Raw genomic sequence first — 17,292 nt, 5'->3', positions numbered from 1 at the left:
CAGGGCACACTCCGCTGCAGAGTGAAACTCTCATTCTGGAAACGTCCCCCAGGCTGTGACTAAGCCATGTCTCCGCAATATCCTTTCTTTCAGGAATGCTAGTTCTGCAAGGTTCGCATACCGTTGTGACCGAGCGGTTCTAGGCGCTTCAGTCTGGAACCGCGCTGCTGCTACGATCGCAGATTCGAATCCTGCCTCGGGCATGGATGTGTGCGACGTCCTTAGGTTAGTTGGGTTTAAGTAGTTATAAGTCTAGGGGACTGATGACCTCAGATATTAAGTCCCATAGTGCTCAGAGCCCTTTGAACCATTTTTTCTGCAAGGTTCGCAGGAGATCTTCTGTAAGGTTTGGAGGGTAAGAGACGAGGTACTGGCAGAAATTAATGACCTGGGTGACAATCTGAGCAGTTCTCTTACGTTGTTCGCAGATGATGCTGTAATTTACCGTCTAGTAAGGTCATCTGAAGAACAGTATCAGTTGCAAAGCGATTTAGAAAAGATTGCTGTATGTTGTGGCAGGTGGCAGTTGACGCTAAATAACGAAAAGTGTGAGGTGATCCACATGAGTTCCAAAAGAAATCCGTTGGAATTCGATTACTCGATAAATAGTACAATTCTCAAGGCTGTCAATTCAACTAAGTACCTGGGTGTTAAAATTACGAACAACTTTAGTTGGAAAGACCACATAGATAATATTGTGGAGAAGGCGAGCCAAAGGTTGCGTTTCATTGGCAGGACACTTAGAAGATGCAACAAGTCCACTAAAGAGACAGCTTACACTACTCGTTCGTCCTCTGTTGAAATATTGCTGCGCAATGTGGGATCCTTACCAGGTGGGATTGACGGAGGACATCGAAAGGATACAAAAAAGGGCAGCTCGTTTTGTATTATCACGTAGTAGGGGAGAGAGTGTGGCAGATATGATACGCGAGTTGGGATGGAAGTCATTAAAGCAAAGACGTTTTTCGTCGCGGCGAGATCTATTTACGAAATTTCAGTCACCAACTTTCTCTTCCGAATGCGAAAATACACTCCTGGAAATGGAAAAAAGAACACATTGACACCGGTATGTCAGACCCACCATACTTGCTCCGGACACTGCAAGAGGGCTGTACAAGCAATGATCACACGCACGGCACAGCGGACACACCAGGAACCGCGGTGTTGGCCGTCGAATGGCGCTAGCTGCGCAGCATTTGTGCACCGCCGCCGTCAGTGTCAGCCAGTTTGCCGTGGCATACGGAGCTCCATCGCAGTCTTTAACACTGGTAGCATGCCGCGACAGCGTGGACGTGAACCGTATGTGCAGTTGACGGACTTTGAGCGAGGGCGTATAGTGGGCATGCGGGAGGCCGGGTGGACGTACCGCCGAATTGCTCAACACGTGGGGCGTGAGGTCTCCACAGTACATCGATGTTGTCGCCAGTGGTCGGCGGAAGGTGCACGTGCCCGTCGACCTGGGACCGGACCGCAGCGACGCACGGATGCACGCCAAGACCGTAGGATCCTACGCAGTGCCGTAGGGGACCGCACCGCCACTTCCCAGCAAATTAGGGACACTGTTGCTCCTGGGGTATCGGCGAGGACCATTCGCAACCGTCTCCATGAAGCTGGGCTACGGTCCCGCACACCGTTAGGCCGTCTTCCGCTCACGCCCCAACATCGTGCAGCCCGCCTCCAGTGGTGTCGCGACAGGCGTGAATGGAGGGACGAATGGAGACGTGTCGTCTTCAGCGATGAGAGTCGCTTCTGCCTTGGTGCCAATGATGGTCGTATGCGTGTTTGGCGCCGTGCAGGTGAGCGCCACAATCAGGACTGCATACGACCGAGGCACACAGGGCCAACACCCGGCATCATGGTGTGGGGAGCGATCTCCTACACTGGCCGTACACCACTGGTGATCGTCGAGGGGACAATGAATAGTGCACGGTACATCCAAACCTTCATCGAACCCATAGTTCTACCATTCCTAGACCGGCAAGGGAACTTGCTGTTCCAACAGGACAATGCACGTCCGCATGTATCCCGTGCCACCCAACGTGCTCTAGAAGGTGTAAGTCAACTACCCTGGCCAGCAAGATCTCCGGATCTGTCCCCCATTGAGCATGTTTGGGACTGGATGAAGCGTCGTCTCACGCGGTCTGCACGTCCAGCACGAACGCTGGTCCAACTGAGGCGCCAGGTGGAAATGGCATGGCAAGCCGTTCCACAGGACTACATCCAGCACCTCTACGATCGTCTCCATGGGAGATAGCAGCCTGCATTGCTACGAAAGGTGGATATACACTGTACTAGTGCCGACATTGTGCATGCTCTGTTGCCTGTGTCTATGTGCCTGTGGTTCTGTCAGTGTGATCATGTGATGTATCTGACCCCAGGAATGTGTCAATAAAGTTTCCCCTTCCTGGGACAATGAATTCACGGTGTTCTTATTTCAATTTCCAGGAGTGTATTTAGTTGAGCCCAACCTACATAGGTAGGAATGATCATCAAAATAAAATAAGAGAAATCAGAGGTCGTACAGAAAGGTTTAGGTGTTCGTTTTTCCCGCGCGCTGTTCGGGAGTGGAATGGTAGAGAGATAGTATGATTGTGGTTCGATGAACCCTCTGCCAAGCACTTAAATGTGAATTGCAGAGTAATCATGTAGATGTAGATGTAGAAGCTGTGACGACAAGGCGTGAGTCGCGCTTGGGTAGCTCATGTGGTAGAGTGGTAGAGCACTTGCCCGCGAAAGGCAAAGTTCCCGAGTTCGAGTCTCAGTCCGGCACACAGTTTTAATCTGCCAGGAAGTTTCATATCAGCCCACACTCCGCTGCAGAGTGAAAATCTCGTTCAGGAAAGCATTGTGCGTGGTGGATAAGCTTAAAGATTGGAACACCGTTAGGGTATATTCCTTGTACATACTCGTCTCTAAATCTCTAAATAAACACGAGTGGAAGATCAGTGAATTTGTCAAACTCCAGTAGCAAACGCAACGAGAAAAGCATTTTGCCTGGCTGAAAAGCTCAAAGATTGAAATGTCTTGAGCTTATGTTCCTTGTACATATGCATCTCGAAATGAACGTAAATGGAAAATCAGTGAATTAGGAGATCCTACGGTGTTCTGCCGATAGTCATCATTCCTGTATGCACTGTTTGCAAATGGGCCAAGAAATAAATGAAACGACGGTACTGCAAGATGTAGACTCACTAACTTTTTGAGACGCTCGTTTCTCATAATATCTGACCTAGCGTATGTTCGACAAATTTTACTCAAGTTTCATTAGGTTGTGAATTGTGTGTCTTTGGTAACCATAAAGAAGTGTATCATGTAACGACTGACCAACGTGAGATAACGTAATGCCTCAGAAGATCAAGCCGCGCCCAGGTCCTTGACACCAGCTGCGAAGCGTCGGGTATTGTCCCCATAATACCTGCTCAGTGATTACTACGAAAACTTAAGCGATATAATTTGTAGTCATTGATATGATGTTGTAGAATTACGATATGAGTGAATGTTGACCGCAGGTTGGCGCCGCTTATATCTGTGAACTTAAACAGTGTAATATCCACGACACTATGTTCTAGCCACAAGTTGTTAAAATGAACTAAGTGTTCAAACTTCAACAAATATTATCGATGCTACGTATGAAAGGACTGTATCGTATAAGAATGATGATAGTTATTTCATTATTTTTGTAATAATTTAATTTCTGTGTGAATTAAAGCTATTATCAGAGAACTAAATTCATAAACAACGACAATTAAAATCTGTTTTGTTATCTGTATTAATTGTGGTTAATTTGTTCTTCCTGTGCTAACCGATCAACTGTTCGGACGTGAGAGTGTGAGGTCTGTAAAGGGAAAACCTGTAACTATATTGTTAATTATTATTTGAAAAATAAAGTCGCTGTTGTCTAGACTTGGATTTTTATTTATTTCAATTGTAATCCAATGTAATTAATGATTTTAAGTGTTAATTTTCATCTCCGTAATTAGCAGCGCAACCATTAGCGCTAATAATTTACAGCGGAGTTTACTAGTATCTGGTATAAAAAATATGACGCTATTTATCATTGAAAATGATTTTAAATGCTAAAGAATAGAGATAAAAGGCTTAAAGAGTTTTATCTAAATATATTACCTTGATATAAAATAAATCGACAACAATAGAAATATTGACTATCGTCTATCTGCCGCCATCTTAGCAAAAGTATCTCCGCGGCAGTTCTGAATCGAGAATTTTAACGAACATAAATGTTGTTAGATATAAATGAATGGAAGTAAATGTACCCTGGTGGTCCCGAATCTATTTTAATAGACAGAATTCAACTCAGATTGAATCTTTAAAAATGCTCACATCACGTTACTTAATATCAATTTCTTATTTGCTGATGTATGAAGCCTAATTTTTCGGACGGTTTACATGAAATATTTTAATAGGAGACATACGTCAGTGTTGTGCGCAGGTAGTATTTTGTGAGCAAATGTTCCTTTTGCTAGAGAAAAGTTGTGTAAAATCTGATAAATGATATGCAAATTAGTGCCACTCACACGATTTTATAGACAACATTTTTACACAATGTCAAGTGGAGATTTCTTTATCAGAGTGACAAATATTAGCCGGGATAATCATTTTTGAGATCAAATGAATTGTTACGCTGACAATAGGTAACTAGTTTTATATTTTTTTGATCTACCTGAAATATCATTTATACGTAATGAAAGTCACGAAATGCTGTAAACCGGTTCCGCCACAACAGTAGCTGAGAGCAGTGTAGAGATGAACTGCTGTAGCCAGGAATATTTTCAACGATTGATTTTGTCGTGCTGTTAAGTTAGAGGAGGAATTTACAGAATGTTTCAACTGGACGTGGTGATTGATTTTGTAAAGAAATTGACCGTATTACATCCGAGGAGAAAATTTTATTATTGTGAATTTTTTGAAGTTTGTATGCAAGGTAATTGTTATTAAAGTTTAAAAACCCACGAAGAGGCGTAGAGGGTGCTGAAACGAATTATTTGATATGAGACACACGAGCTCGCAAATGTCGGGAAATACCATAAAAGTGGATGTCAATATTATCTGTTAATATGCTAATCCTGCTTTTCTCCTACAATCTTTTGTCATTCGTACTGTTAACAAAATAAACTGCAACAATAATATTTTCTTGAATCAATTTTGATTCATTGACTTCATACTGACGAAAAACAAGCTTGGGTAGGAACAGATAGTACATAAAACAGAGTTGATGAACTTCTTTGGCCAAGGAGATGGTTTTATGTGGTTAGACACTATGAATCTAAAACCCGAATTGAAATTCTGTAACTAAGTAAACGTAACACTGCTCTCCACCGTACACTGCAAGTTGGCTTCCGGAGCACCGACGGAGATGATTCAAAAATACCTTACAATTTCGTAAGCGTCTTGGTGTCATTATCTACCTTAAGACGTGACAGAAAGATCTGTCCATCTCCTCTTATCTCCTTACGGCACTAATCTCCGAAAGTTGGAGTTTTAACTGCGATTTAACGCGGTTTTGGACACAGAGACGATTTTACACGGGAGGATATGTTAGTTAACAATGGCCTGATCGGACATGTGACTGAAAAGCAAGAGAGTCAGTTGCGAGAGGCACCTTTGGAGTGTAGACGTTGAGGTGTAGGCAGTCCTCGGGGTCTTCGGCGGCAGAGAGGTTGCGCACGGCCGCGAGCGTGCCTGCATCCGGCCACGTGAACCACGGGATCTCCATCTCCCGCGACGATAGCGCCTGCGGACACAGCGGGCCGAACCAGTTGGCGTTGAACTCTCCCAGTGGTTCCACTGGACGTGGCAGCTGCAACAGAAGCGGACGGCACGCACTGTCAACGATGGAGAGTCCAGAAGGGAAAGTATGATTCCACCATCATTCATTATGAATCATATAAGTAAGGCTGTCTAGATCGCATAACGATTTTTTATTTCAAAATCTTGTACATAGCTGTGGGATGAAATCTTCGTGAAGTAATAGTAAACAGCGAATCATTTGCACAGTGGAAACTTTATTTGAACTCCTTTGGCCGTGTTTTCAAGTCTTCTTCAGAAGGATAGTAGTGTCAGCACGTTTCCCAGAATTTCCTAGGAAATATCCGTATAATTAGAAGCAGCCTTTGAGACCTGGGCAGCTTATTGTTTCTTCACGAAAATTTCATCCTACCGTTGCTGCTCCAGCTATGCACAAAATTTTAAAATTTTTACCTTCCCACGTCACAAAGCCTGGACATTACATTGAAAATTGTCAAAACAAGTTGTCATTACTGTACTTCTGAAGAAGACTTGAACCCATGGTTAACGGGTTAAAATGAAGCTTCCATCTTGCAACTTATTGGCTGAGTATCATTTCATCATGGGGATTTTTTGTTTATTGCATTATTTCCTTTAACATGTTTCGGCTAGCATCATCATCAGAAGCGGGTAAGTGATAGAGCATTCCAAGCACGTAACTGGTCCTTTAGCTGTTCACTTGGCTGTGATATGTGAGAGAGTGGGTGAAGAACTTTTCACAGCTGCCAAAGATGACAGATGCTACCTCCCCTCATAATACAGCCTTTTGCATGGTGTTCGTGGTGTGGCACAGGAACCTAATTGGAATGACAAATGGTTGGGAAGTTGTGTTGGCGTTAAGCAAATGTAATTCACTTTATTAACACATACAAACAATCCAGAGGGTCTACAGGATAAGCAACTACCGAACAATTCAGCGCTCAGAATAACAAAATATGTCTCAAACTAATATAGATGAATCATATTTTATCACAATTTTTAAATACCGCAACAGTCTCTGACTGGAAATATTTGTTCATTCAATTACCAGTTTCAGTCATTATGAGAATCTTCACATTGGTCTAAAAAGAGAAAATGTGCATATTTATGGAAAAATCTACGTAATAGTAGGCTACCAACTACTGCGAGCTGTCGTCATGAAGTTAACAGAATAAGCTAATTCAATGTATAACCATGAAATGAATGGCATCATCACATAGAATAGAATAAGTCATGATAAAATGCTAAACACTCATTATCCGTAATGTCGTGTCATCACTGACACCTACGGTGCAAACAGGTGTCGGGGCGTGGACGGAAGATGTCGCTGGCCGAAAATAGTTTGTAAAACAGTCAGGATAATAAGCATAGACATTCTGCGTTAAAATGAATCGGATACATTTAAAGACAGTTAAAAAATGAGCTAGAGTTTTAACATTTGTCCAAAGACAACTATTAGTCCAAATTACAAAAGGTTGCTGCAAATATGTTTTTGGGAAATATGCAGCAAAATAAACTGACAGCAACATGTTGAAAGATAAAAAAATCAGAGGCACAGCGTACACACCGAAATGGATCCAAGAAGCCACGGACACAAACAAAATTATTCACTCTAAATCTTGCCAATGGGTATGGTAAAAGCGATCCTTCTTTACTTCCATGGTTTCTGACCTATCCATGGAATTAGATAATCAAGAAACAAGTAAGGAACTGAATTTATTAATACAAATAGCATAGGTAAGCGGGTACCATAGAAAGGTTAATCACACGTATGTACAACAAAATTAAGGAAAAACGAGAATTACAAACACTCAGGACCACAGAAAACAGGAAACATAAAAAAGAAATTCCTTTGGGTGACACATTATCGACAAATTTGTTGTATCACATATCGATAACCCCCCCCCCCCCCCCCTCCAATAGTGTCATGGCAGTAAAACTCCTAGTTTGTATGAGACGCCGATAATGGTTGCTCGGGATCCAGCAGACCCAATGGAGCGCACCTGCTGAGCCACGAGTCTAGCAGCTCTGTACCACGAGCGCCCTCTGCAACCCCGATATAGTATGACCGGCGGCAGCGACTCACCCACTTGTGCCAGGAGACACATAGATGCATGAGGCTACACAAAAGCCACATACAGGGTGTTTCAAAAATGACCGGTATATTTGAAACGGCAATAAAAACTAAACGAGCAGCGATAGAAATACACCGTTTGTTGCAATATGCTTGGGACAACAGTACATTTTCAGGCAGACAAACTTTCGAAATTACAGTAGTTACAATTTTCGACAACAGATGGCGCTGCGGTCTGGGAAACTCTATAGTACGATATTTTCCACATATCCACCATGCGTAGCAATAATATGGCGTAGTCTCTGAATGAAATTACCCCAAACCTTTGACAACGTGTCTGGCGGAATGGCTTCACATGCAGATGAGATGTACTGCTTCAGCTGTTCAATTGTTTCTGGATTCTGGCGGTACACCTGGTCTTTCACGTGTCCCCACAGAAAGAAGTCACAGGGGTTCATGTCTGGCGAATAGGTAGGCCAATCCACGCCGCCTCCTGTATGTTTCGGATAGCCCAAAGCAATCACACGATCATCGAAATATTCATTCAGGAAATTAAAGACGTCGGCCGTGCGATGTGGCCGGGCACCATCTTGCATAAACCACGAGGTGTTCGCAGTGTCGTCTAAGGCAGTTTGTACCGCCACAAATTCACGAAAAATGTCCAGATAGCGTGATGCAGTAATCGTTTCGGATCTGAAAAATGGGCCAATGATTCCTTTGGAAGAAATGGCGGCCCAGACCAGTACTTTTATAGGATGCAGGGACGATGGGACTGCAACATGAGGCTTTTCGGTTCCCCACATGCGCCAGTTCTGTTTATTGACGAAGCCGTCCAGGTAAAAATAAGCTTCGTCAGTAAACCAAATGCTGCCCACATGCATATCGCCGTCATCAATCCTGTGCACTATATCGTTAGCGAATGTCTTTCGTGCAGCAATGGTAGCGGCGCTGAGGGGTTGCCGCGTTTGAATTTTGTATGGATAGAGGTGTAAACTCTGCCGCATGAGACGATACGTGGACGTTGGCGTCATTTGGACCGCAGCTGCAACACGGCGAACGGAAACCCGAGGCCGCTGTTGGATCACCTGCTGCACTAGCTGCGCGTTGCCCTCTGTGGTTGCCGTACGCGGTCGCCCTACCTTTCCAGCACGTTCATCTGTCATGTTCCCAGTCCGTTGAAATTTTTCAAACAGATCTTTTATTGTATCGCTTTTCGGTCCTTTGGTTACATTAAACCTCCGTTGAAAACTTCGTCTTGTTGCAACAACACTGTGTTCTAGGCGGTGGAATTCCAACACCAGAAAAATCCTCTGTTCTAAGGAATAAACCATGTTGTCTACAGCACACTTGCACGCTGTGAACAGCACACGCTTACAGCAGAAAGACGACGTACAGAATGGCGCACCCACAGACTGCGTTGTCTTCTATACCTTTCACATCACTTGCAGCGCCATCTGTTGTTGAAAATTGTAACTACTGTAATTTCGAAAGTTTGTCTGCCTGAAAATGTACTGTTGTCCGAAGCATATTGCAACAAACGGTGTATGTCTATCGCTGCTCGTTTAGTTTTTATTGCCGTATCAAATATACCGGTCATTTTTGAAACACCCTGTAGTTTGGGTCCATCATCATCGTTGTTACTGTTGCATCAGTTGCACTCTGTTCCTTGTTGCATCATTTGCGCTGAGTGTTTGTACATTTGGAGAAATACAAGGTAAGTAAATCTTTTGTTTGCTTTGCTACTTTTTCATAAATCGCTTCTGCTCCTGTCCAGCTTTCCTAGGACGACATTGATAGCAATGGAGATAATATCAAAGACAGAGCTGCCAAAGCAGAGTTACTAAACACAACCTTCCGAAATGCCTTCACAAAAGAAGACGGAGTAAATATTTCAGAATTCGAATCGAGAACAGCTCCCAAAATGAGTAACGTAGAGGTAAATATCCTGGCAGTAGTGAAGCAACTTAAATCACTTAATAGAAGCAAGTCTTCTGGTCCAGACTGTATACCAGTCAGGTTCCTTTCGGAGTATGCTGATGCTTTAGCTCCATACTTAACAATCGTATATAACCGTTCGCTCGACGAAAGATCCGTACCCAAAGACTGGAAAGTTGCACGGGCCATACTAATATTCAAGTCAGGCAATAGGGGCAATACACTAAATCTCAGGCGTACATCATTAACGTCGAGATACAGCAGGGTTTTGGAACATATATTGTGTTCGAACATTATGAATTACCTCGGAGAGAAAGGTCTATTGGTACTCGGACATCAGGGATTTAGAAAACATCGTCCTTGTGAAACGCAGCTAGCTCTTTATTCACATGAAGTGCTGAGTGCCACTGACCAGAGATTTAAGATCGATTCCGTATTTCTGGATTTCCGGAAGGCTTTTGACACTGTACCACACAAACGGCTTGTAGTGAAATTGCGTGCTTATGGAATATCGTCTCAATTATGTGGCAGGATTTGTGATTTCCTGTCAGACAGGTCACAGTTCGTAGTAATTGATGGAAAGTCATACAGTAAAACAGAAGTGATTTCTGGCTTCCTCAAGGTAGTGTTACTGGCCCTTTGCTGTTCCTTATCTATATAAACGATTTGGGAGACAATCTGAGCCGCTGTCTTTGGTTGTTCGCAGATGACGCAGTTATTCCAGCGTCGAAGGTCGGCGCAACTTGCTCCACGGAGTCCATCCACCGTTCTGGACTCTGATGATGGTTCTTAAATAGAATCGAAACCGGTCACTCCAATAAAAATAAAAAGTTGCGAGCAAGACTGTTTTAAATCTATAAATTTTAATTTTAAAGATTGCTGATAATGTTTTCAAAAATTAATTGTAACAAATCTACTAAGGAGACTGCCTACACTACGCTTGTCCGTCCTCTTTTAGAGTACTGCTGTGCGGTGTGAGATCGTTACCAGATAGGACTGACGGAGTACATCGAAAAAGTTCAAAGAAGGGTAACACGTTTTGTATCATCACGAAATATGGGAGAGAATGCCACAGAAATGATACAGGATTTGGGCTGGACATCATTAAAACAAAAGCGTTTTTCGTTGGACGGAATCTTCTCACGAAATTCCAATCATCAACTTTCTCCTCCGAATGCGAAAATATTTTGTTGACACCGGCCTACATAGGGAGAAACGATCACCACGGTAAAATAAGGGAAATCAGAGTTCGCACGGAAAAATATAGGTGTTCGTTCTTCCCGCGCGCTATACGAGATTGGAATAATAGAGGTTTGTGAAGGTGGTTCCATGAAACCCCTGCCAGGCACTTACATGTGATTTGCAGAGTATCCATGTACACTCCTGGAAATGGAAAAAAGAACACATTGACACCGGTGTGTCAGACCCACCATACTTGCTCCGGACACTGCGAGAGGGCTGTACAAGCAATGATCACACGCACGGCACAGCGGACACACCAGGAACCGCGGTGTTGGCCGTCGAATGGCGCTAGCTGCGCAGCATTTGTGCACCGCCGCCTTCAGTGTCAGCCAGTTTGCCGTGGCATACGGAGCTCCATCGCAGTCTTTAACACTGGTAGCATGCCGCGACAGCGTGGACGTGAACCGTATGTGCTGTTGACGGACTTTGAGCGAGGGCGTATAGTGGGCATGCGGGAGGCCGGGTGGACGTACCGCAGAATTGCTCAACACGTGGGGCGTGAGGTCTCCACAGTACATCGATGTTGTCGCCAGTGGTCGGCAAGTGGCCAGCAAGATCTCCGGATCTGTCCCCCATTGAGCATGTTTGGGACTGGATGAAGCGTCGTCTCACGCGGTCTGCACGTCCAGCACGAACGCTGGTCCAACTGAGGCGCCAGGTGGAAATGGCATGGCAAGCCGTTCCACAGGACTACATCCAGCATCTCTACGATCGTCTCCATGGGAGAATAGCAGCCTGCATTGCTGCGAAAGGTGGATATACACTGTACTAGTGCCGACATTGTGCGTGCTCTGTTGCCTGTGTCTATGTGCCTGTGGTTCTGTCAGTGTGATCATGTGATGTATCTGACCCCAGGAATGTGTCAATAAAGTTTCCCCTTCCTGGGACAATGAATTCACGGAGTTCTTATTTCAATTTCCAGGAGTGTATTATGCAGGTAATACACACTGCGCGTAAGCGATGCCTATTAAACCTTTTGGAAGAGAGAGAGATTTATGAGAAAAGGAAACAACAACCATCTAAACTTCTTAATGAACAGAATAAATTTACATGCAAAGCATGCTTTTCTTTATATGACCGGTCTTATTTGCTGGTGTACCTTTGTTCGTTCAGCCACGTGCTGCCCGGGTTTCCTTGTCCCGGATTTGGAGAACTTGCTGAGGCTGCAGCCTCTTTGTCGTGTTTTGATATGTTCGCCGAAGGGCGCACTGTAAACTTCACAGACATCAACTAGGAAAGAGCTTTTATCATTTTTAATTACATGTCATTATGATACTTTGCTTAAGCTTCTTGAGCTTTTATTATTTGTATTTATATCTTACTCCACGCCACCCACGATGTCTTGATTAGTTGTCGGTATGCCCGCTGTGCCTGTAACTTTTTTACTTTTGCCATGATGCTGCCCATCAATTTTACTGGACTTAATATTTCACAGACACTTACTTGCAACTGCTTTCTAAAACTTGAACTATCATTTCTCTTTGAACCCATGTTAAAATTCTAGTGCTTTCTTTAATTGTACTATAATGTATCCGATATAGTTGTATGTAGAATGTGTAAGATCGTATTTAAGATTTTGTATCACGCCGTTGCAAATAGCCTCCCGCCAGCGATACGTATCAGCGGCCACGACCACCCCTTCCCCGCTTTCACATCTCTGTTTGCACTGTAGTAAGTACAGTACGCCATCGACAGTTCAACATCACACGTCATGAGTGTTTGCCATTTTATCATAATTTTACTCTACGTAACGTTCCCATATATGGTTGTATATTTCATTACATCCTCCCTTAACTCTACGAAGACAGATACGCCGTTAACCTTCCTAACTATGTATCGCACGATACCACTTGTAATAGCTGATAGCCTTCTATTACAAACAATTTTTCGTAAATATGCAATCAAGAAGACGTCGTTATCAGGAGAAATAATACTGGAGTTCTACCGATAGGAGCGTGGAATGTCAGGTCCCTTAATCCGGCAGGTAGGTTTGAAAATTTAAAAAGAAAAAATGGATAGGTTAAAGTTAGATATAGTGGGAATTAGTGAAGTTCGGTGGCAGGAGGAACAAGACTTTTGGTCAGGTGAATACAGGGTTATAAATACAAAATCAAATAGGGGTAATGCAGGAGTAGGTTTAATAATGAATAAAAAATAGGAGTGCGGGTAAGCTACTACACACAACATAGTGAACGCATTATTGTGGCCAAGGTAGACACGAAGCCCATGCCTACTACAGTAGTAAAAGTTTATACGCCAACTAGCTCTGCAGATGACGAAGAAACCGATGAAATGTATGGTGAGATAAAAGAAATTATTCAGGTAGTGAAGGGAGACGAAAATTTAATACTCATGGGTGACTGGAATTCAAATACTAGGAAAAGGGAGAGAAGGAAACATAGTAGGTCAATATGGATTGGGGATAAGAAATGAAAGAGGAAGCTGCCTTGTAGGATTTTGCACAGACTATAACTTAATCATAGCTAACACTTGGTTCAAGAATCAGAAAAGAAGGTTGTATACATGGAAGCAGCCTGGAGATAGTAGAAGGTATCAGGTAGATTATATAATGGTAAGACAGATACTTAGGAACCACGTTTTAAATTGTAAGACATTTACAGGGGCAAATATGGACTCTGACCACAATCTATTGGTTACGAACTGTAGATTAAAACTGAAGAAACTGCAAAAAGGTAGGAATTTAAGGAGATGGGACCTGGATAAACTGAAAGAACCAGAAGTTTTACAGAGTTTCAGGGAGAGCATAAGGGAACAATTGACAGGAATGGGGGAAAGAAATACAGTAGAAGAAGAATGCGTAGCTATGAGGGATGAAGTAGCGAAGGCAGCAAAGGATCAAGTAGGTAAAAAGACGAGGGCTAGTAGAAATCCTTGGGTAACAGCAGAAAAATTGAATTTAATTGATGAAAGGAGAATTTATAAAAATTCAGTAAATGAAGGAGACAAAAAGGAATACAAACGTCTCAAAAATGAGATCGACAGGAAGTGCAAAATGGCTAAGCAGGGATGGCTAGAGGACAAATGTAAGGATGTAGAGGGTAATCTCACTAGGGGTAAGATAGATACAGCCTACAGGAAAATTAAAGAGACCTTTGGAGAAGAGAGAGCCACCTGTGTGAATATCAAGACGCAGATGGAAACCCAGTTCTAAGCAAAGAAGGGAAAGCAGAAAGGTGGAAGGAGTATATAGAGCGTGTATACAAGGGCGATGTACTTGAGGACAATATTATGGAAATGGAAGAGGATGTAGATGAAGATGAAATGGGAGATACGATACTGCGTAGAGAGTTTGACAGAGCACTGAAAGAAATGAGTCGAAACAAGGCCCCCGGAGTAGACAAAATTCCATTAGAACTACTGACATCCTTGGGAGAGCCAGTCCTGACAAAACTCTACCATCTGGTGAGCGAGATGTATGAGACAGGCGAAATACCCACAGACTTCAAGAAGAATATAATAATTCCAATCCCAAAGAAAGCAGGTGTTGACAGATGTGAAAATTACCGAACTATCAGTTTAATAAGTCACAGCTGCAAAATACTAACGCGAATTCTTTAAAGACGTATGGAAAAACTGGTATTAGCCGACCTCGGGGAAGATCAGTTTGGATCCCGTAGGAATGTTGGAACACGTGAGGCAATACTGTTCTTACGAGTTATCTTAGAAGAAAGATTAAGGAAAGGCAAACCTACGTTCCTAGCATTTGTAGGCTTAGAGAAAGCTTTTAACAGTGTTGACTGGAATGCTCTCTTTCAAATTCTGAAGATGGTAGGGGTAAAACACAGGGAGCGAAATGCTATTTACAATTTGTACAGAAACCAGATCAGTTACAAGAACCGAGGGGCATGAAAGGGAAGCAGTGGTTGGGAAGGCAGTGAGGCAGGGTTGAAGCTTTTCCCCGATGTTATTCTGTCTGTTTATTGAGCAAGCAGTAAAGGAATCAAAAGAAAAGTTCCGGGTAGCTATTAAAATCCATGTAGAAGGAATAAAAACTTTGAGGTTCGCCGATGACTTTGTAATTTCGTGAGAGAGAGCAAAGGACTCGGAAGAGCATTTGAACGGAATGGACAGTGTCTTGAAAGGAGGATATAAGATGAACATCAACAAAAGCAAAACGAGGATAATGCAATGCAGTCGAGTTAAGTCGGGTGATGCTGCGGGAATTAGATTAGGAAATGAGACACTTAAAGTAGTAAAGGAATTTTGCTATTTGGGGAGTAAAATAACTGATGATGGTCGAAGTAGAGAGGATATAATATGTAGACTGGCAATGGCAAGGAAAGCGTTTCTGGAGAAGAGAAATTTGTTAACATCGAGTATAGATTTAAGTGTCAGGAAGTCGTTTCTGAAAGTATTTTTATGGAGTGTAGCCATGTATGGAAGTGAAACGTGTACGATAAATAGTTTGGACAAGAAGAGAATAGAAGCTTTCGAAATGTGGTGCTACAGAAGAATGCTGAAAATTAGATGGGTAGATCACATAACTAATGAGGAGGTATTGAATAGAATAGGGGAGAAGGGGAGTTTGTGACTTGACAAGAAGAAGCGATCGGTTGGTAGGACATGTTCTGAGACATCAAGGGATCACAAATTTAGTATTGGAGGGCAGCGTGGAGGGTTAAAATCGTAGAGGGAGACCAAGATATGAATACACTAAGCAGATTTAGAAGGATGTTGGTTGCAGTAGGCAATGGAAGATGAATAAGCTTGCACAGGATAAAGTACAATCGAGAGCTGCGTCAAACCAGTCTCAGGACTGAAGACCACAACAACAACATGCACAATTTCTCTTTTTAGATCAATTAGAAGATGTGAAAGTGAGTGAAACCGATAGTTGAACAAACAAAGATCTGCGGTTGCTGGAAGGGAAAGGTTGAACGCGGTGTCCACTAAGAGTCCATTCCTGGTGCCGTCCAACAAAAGATGCACGATTCACTATTCACTGCCATCGTGTCATGTGTGATATGTCGTAATGTAATATTGGCCCTACCGGGTCAGTCACTACCTCGGAAGGCATGGAGACTTACCTGGAAGCGGTGTGAGCCCCCTGGCGCCCTGGCAAAGGGCACGCCGCGGAACTCGTGGATAGGCCGTCGGGTCCTGGAGGAGAAGCTGGTGACGCCCAGGAGGCGGCTGCCGTCTGCCAGCTGCACCTCCACCCCCAGTGTGGGAGCGGCGGCCACCAGCACCTGCCACAACAAGTGCATGGTCAGTCAGATATACAGGTTCGGGTAACATTAATTGTGCAACCCATACTGTAGTGCATAATTAATGGCGTCAGACACTTCGTGAGTAGTGATGAAGCGTGTGCAGGGTGTACCAGAAGGAACGGTCACTGTTCAGGTACATCAAGACTCAAAGGAATTAAAGACATTAGTTGTCTGTGGACACTGATTTATATCACTGGTACAAGCTGAAAAATTTGTGCCTGACCGGGATTAGAAACCGGGTTTCCTTATTACTAGACAGATGAGCTGACCAATATGCCAGCACACCTTCTTTTGAGATCTCTCTTGACGTCACTAAAATCGCTGTGCTTTGGGGTAATTGGAATGCTACTGGGCGTCTGGTTCTCAGCTGCCGTTGAGGTAATCGAATGGGTATTTTCTTGGTATCATAGTAGTATGGTTTTCCATTATTCCCCATTCGGTGAGTTGAATGGACGAAACGAGTGCCATGCCGATGGGAGCGCACGTGGAGTGGCTGTGCATCTTGGTGCGCATGTCTGCTTCCCCCCCCCCCCCCCCCCCCCCCCCCCGTTCCCGTGCCTCCTCGGTTTGTTTCTGACCTGGCATTCCTTAATTTCATGTACCTATGCAGGGTTTCATAGTCGGTCGGTATTATGTTCATAATGAGTGTGTGGACGGTGAGAGCCTTTTATAGCAAGTTAGTATTTTTTAGCGCTTACAATACCTTAGTGCCCAGACAGGTAAAGCCCATCATACAGGTTTTAATCACTCGTCACATTGTATCTAAGTCGTGTTATGAACAGCTTACTATGTATTCCTGACTTCCATATATGAATAAGGGTAAATTATAATATATAGTTTTGCATGACCCTAATATGGATAATGCCCTTGCTTCAGATGTTTTTACTATGTAATTGACGTACTTTATAGTAAGTATAGTATGTACATTATGTATAGTATGCATAGTATGTATAGCATGTACAGTAAGTGATGCCAAAGCGTCCTTTGCATGGCTATTTGATTAGCAGTAATAGTAAAGTTGTTTTG

General features: G+C 43.3%; 1 protein-coding gene across 1 annotated transcript in view; it reads right to left on the bottom strand.

The window, feature by feature from the left end:
* LOC126194976 (acetylcholinesterase 1-like) overlaps positions 1-17,292 on the bottom strand; it is a 187,051-nt gene that overhangs the window by 113,964 nt on the left and 55,795 nt on the right. Inside the window, exons 3-4 of the mRNA XM_049933382.1 lie at positions 16,084-16,245; positions 5,621-5,818 (exon numbers count right to left, since the gene is read on the bottom strand). Coding sequence (XP_049789339.1) covers positions 5,621-5,818; positions 16,084-16,245 — 360 coding nt within the window. The remainder of the gene's footprint in view (positions 1-5,620; positions 5,819-16,083; positions 16,246-17,292) is intronic.

Source organism: Schistocerca nitens, chromosome 7, assembly GCF_023898315.1.
Source record: "Schistocerca nitens isolate TAMUIC-IGC-003100 chromosome 7, iqSchNite1.1, whole genome shotgun sequence".
Lineage (NCBI taxonomy): Eukaryota > Metazoa > Arthropoda > Insecta > Orthoptera > Acrididae > Schistocerca > Schistocerca nitens.
The sequence above is the reverse complement of the archived record's forward strand: the minus strand, read 5'-3'. Positions and strand labels throughout refer to the sequence as shown.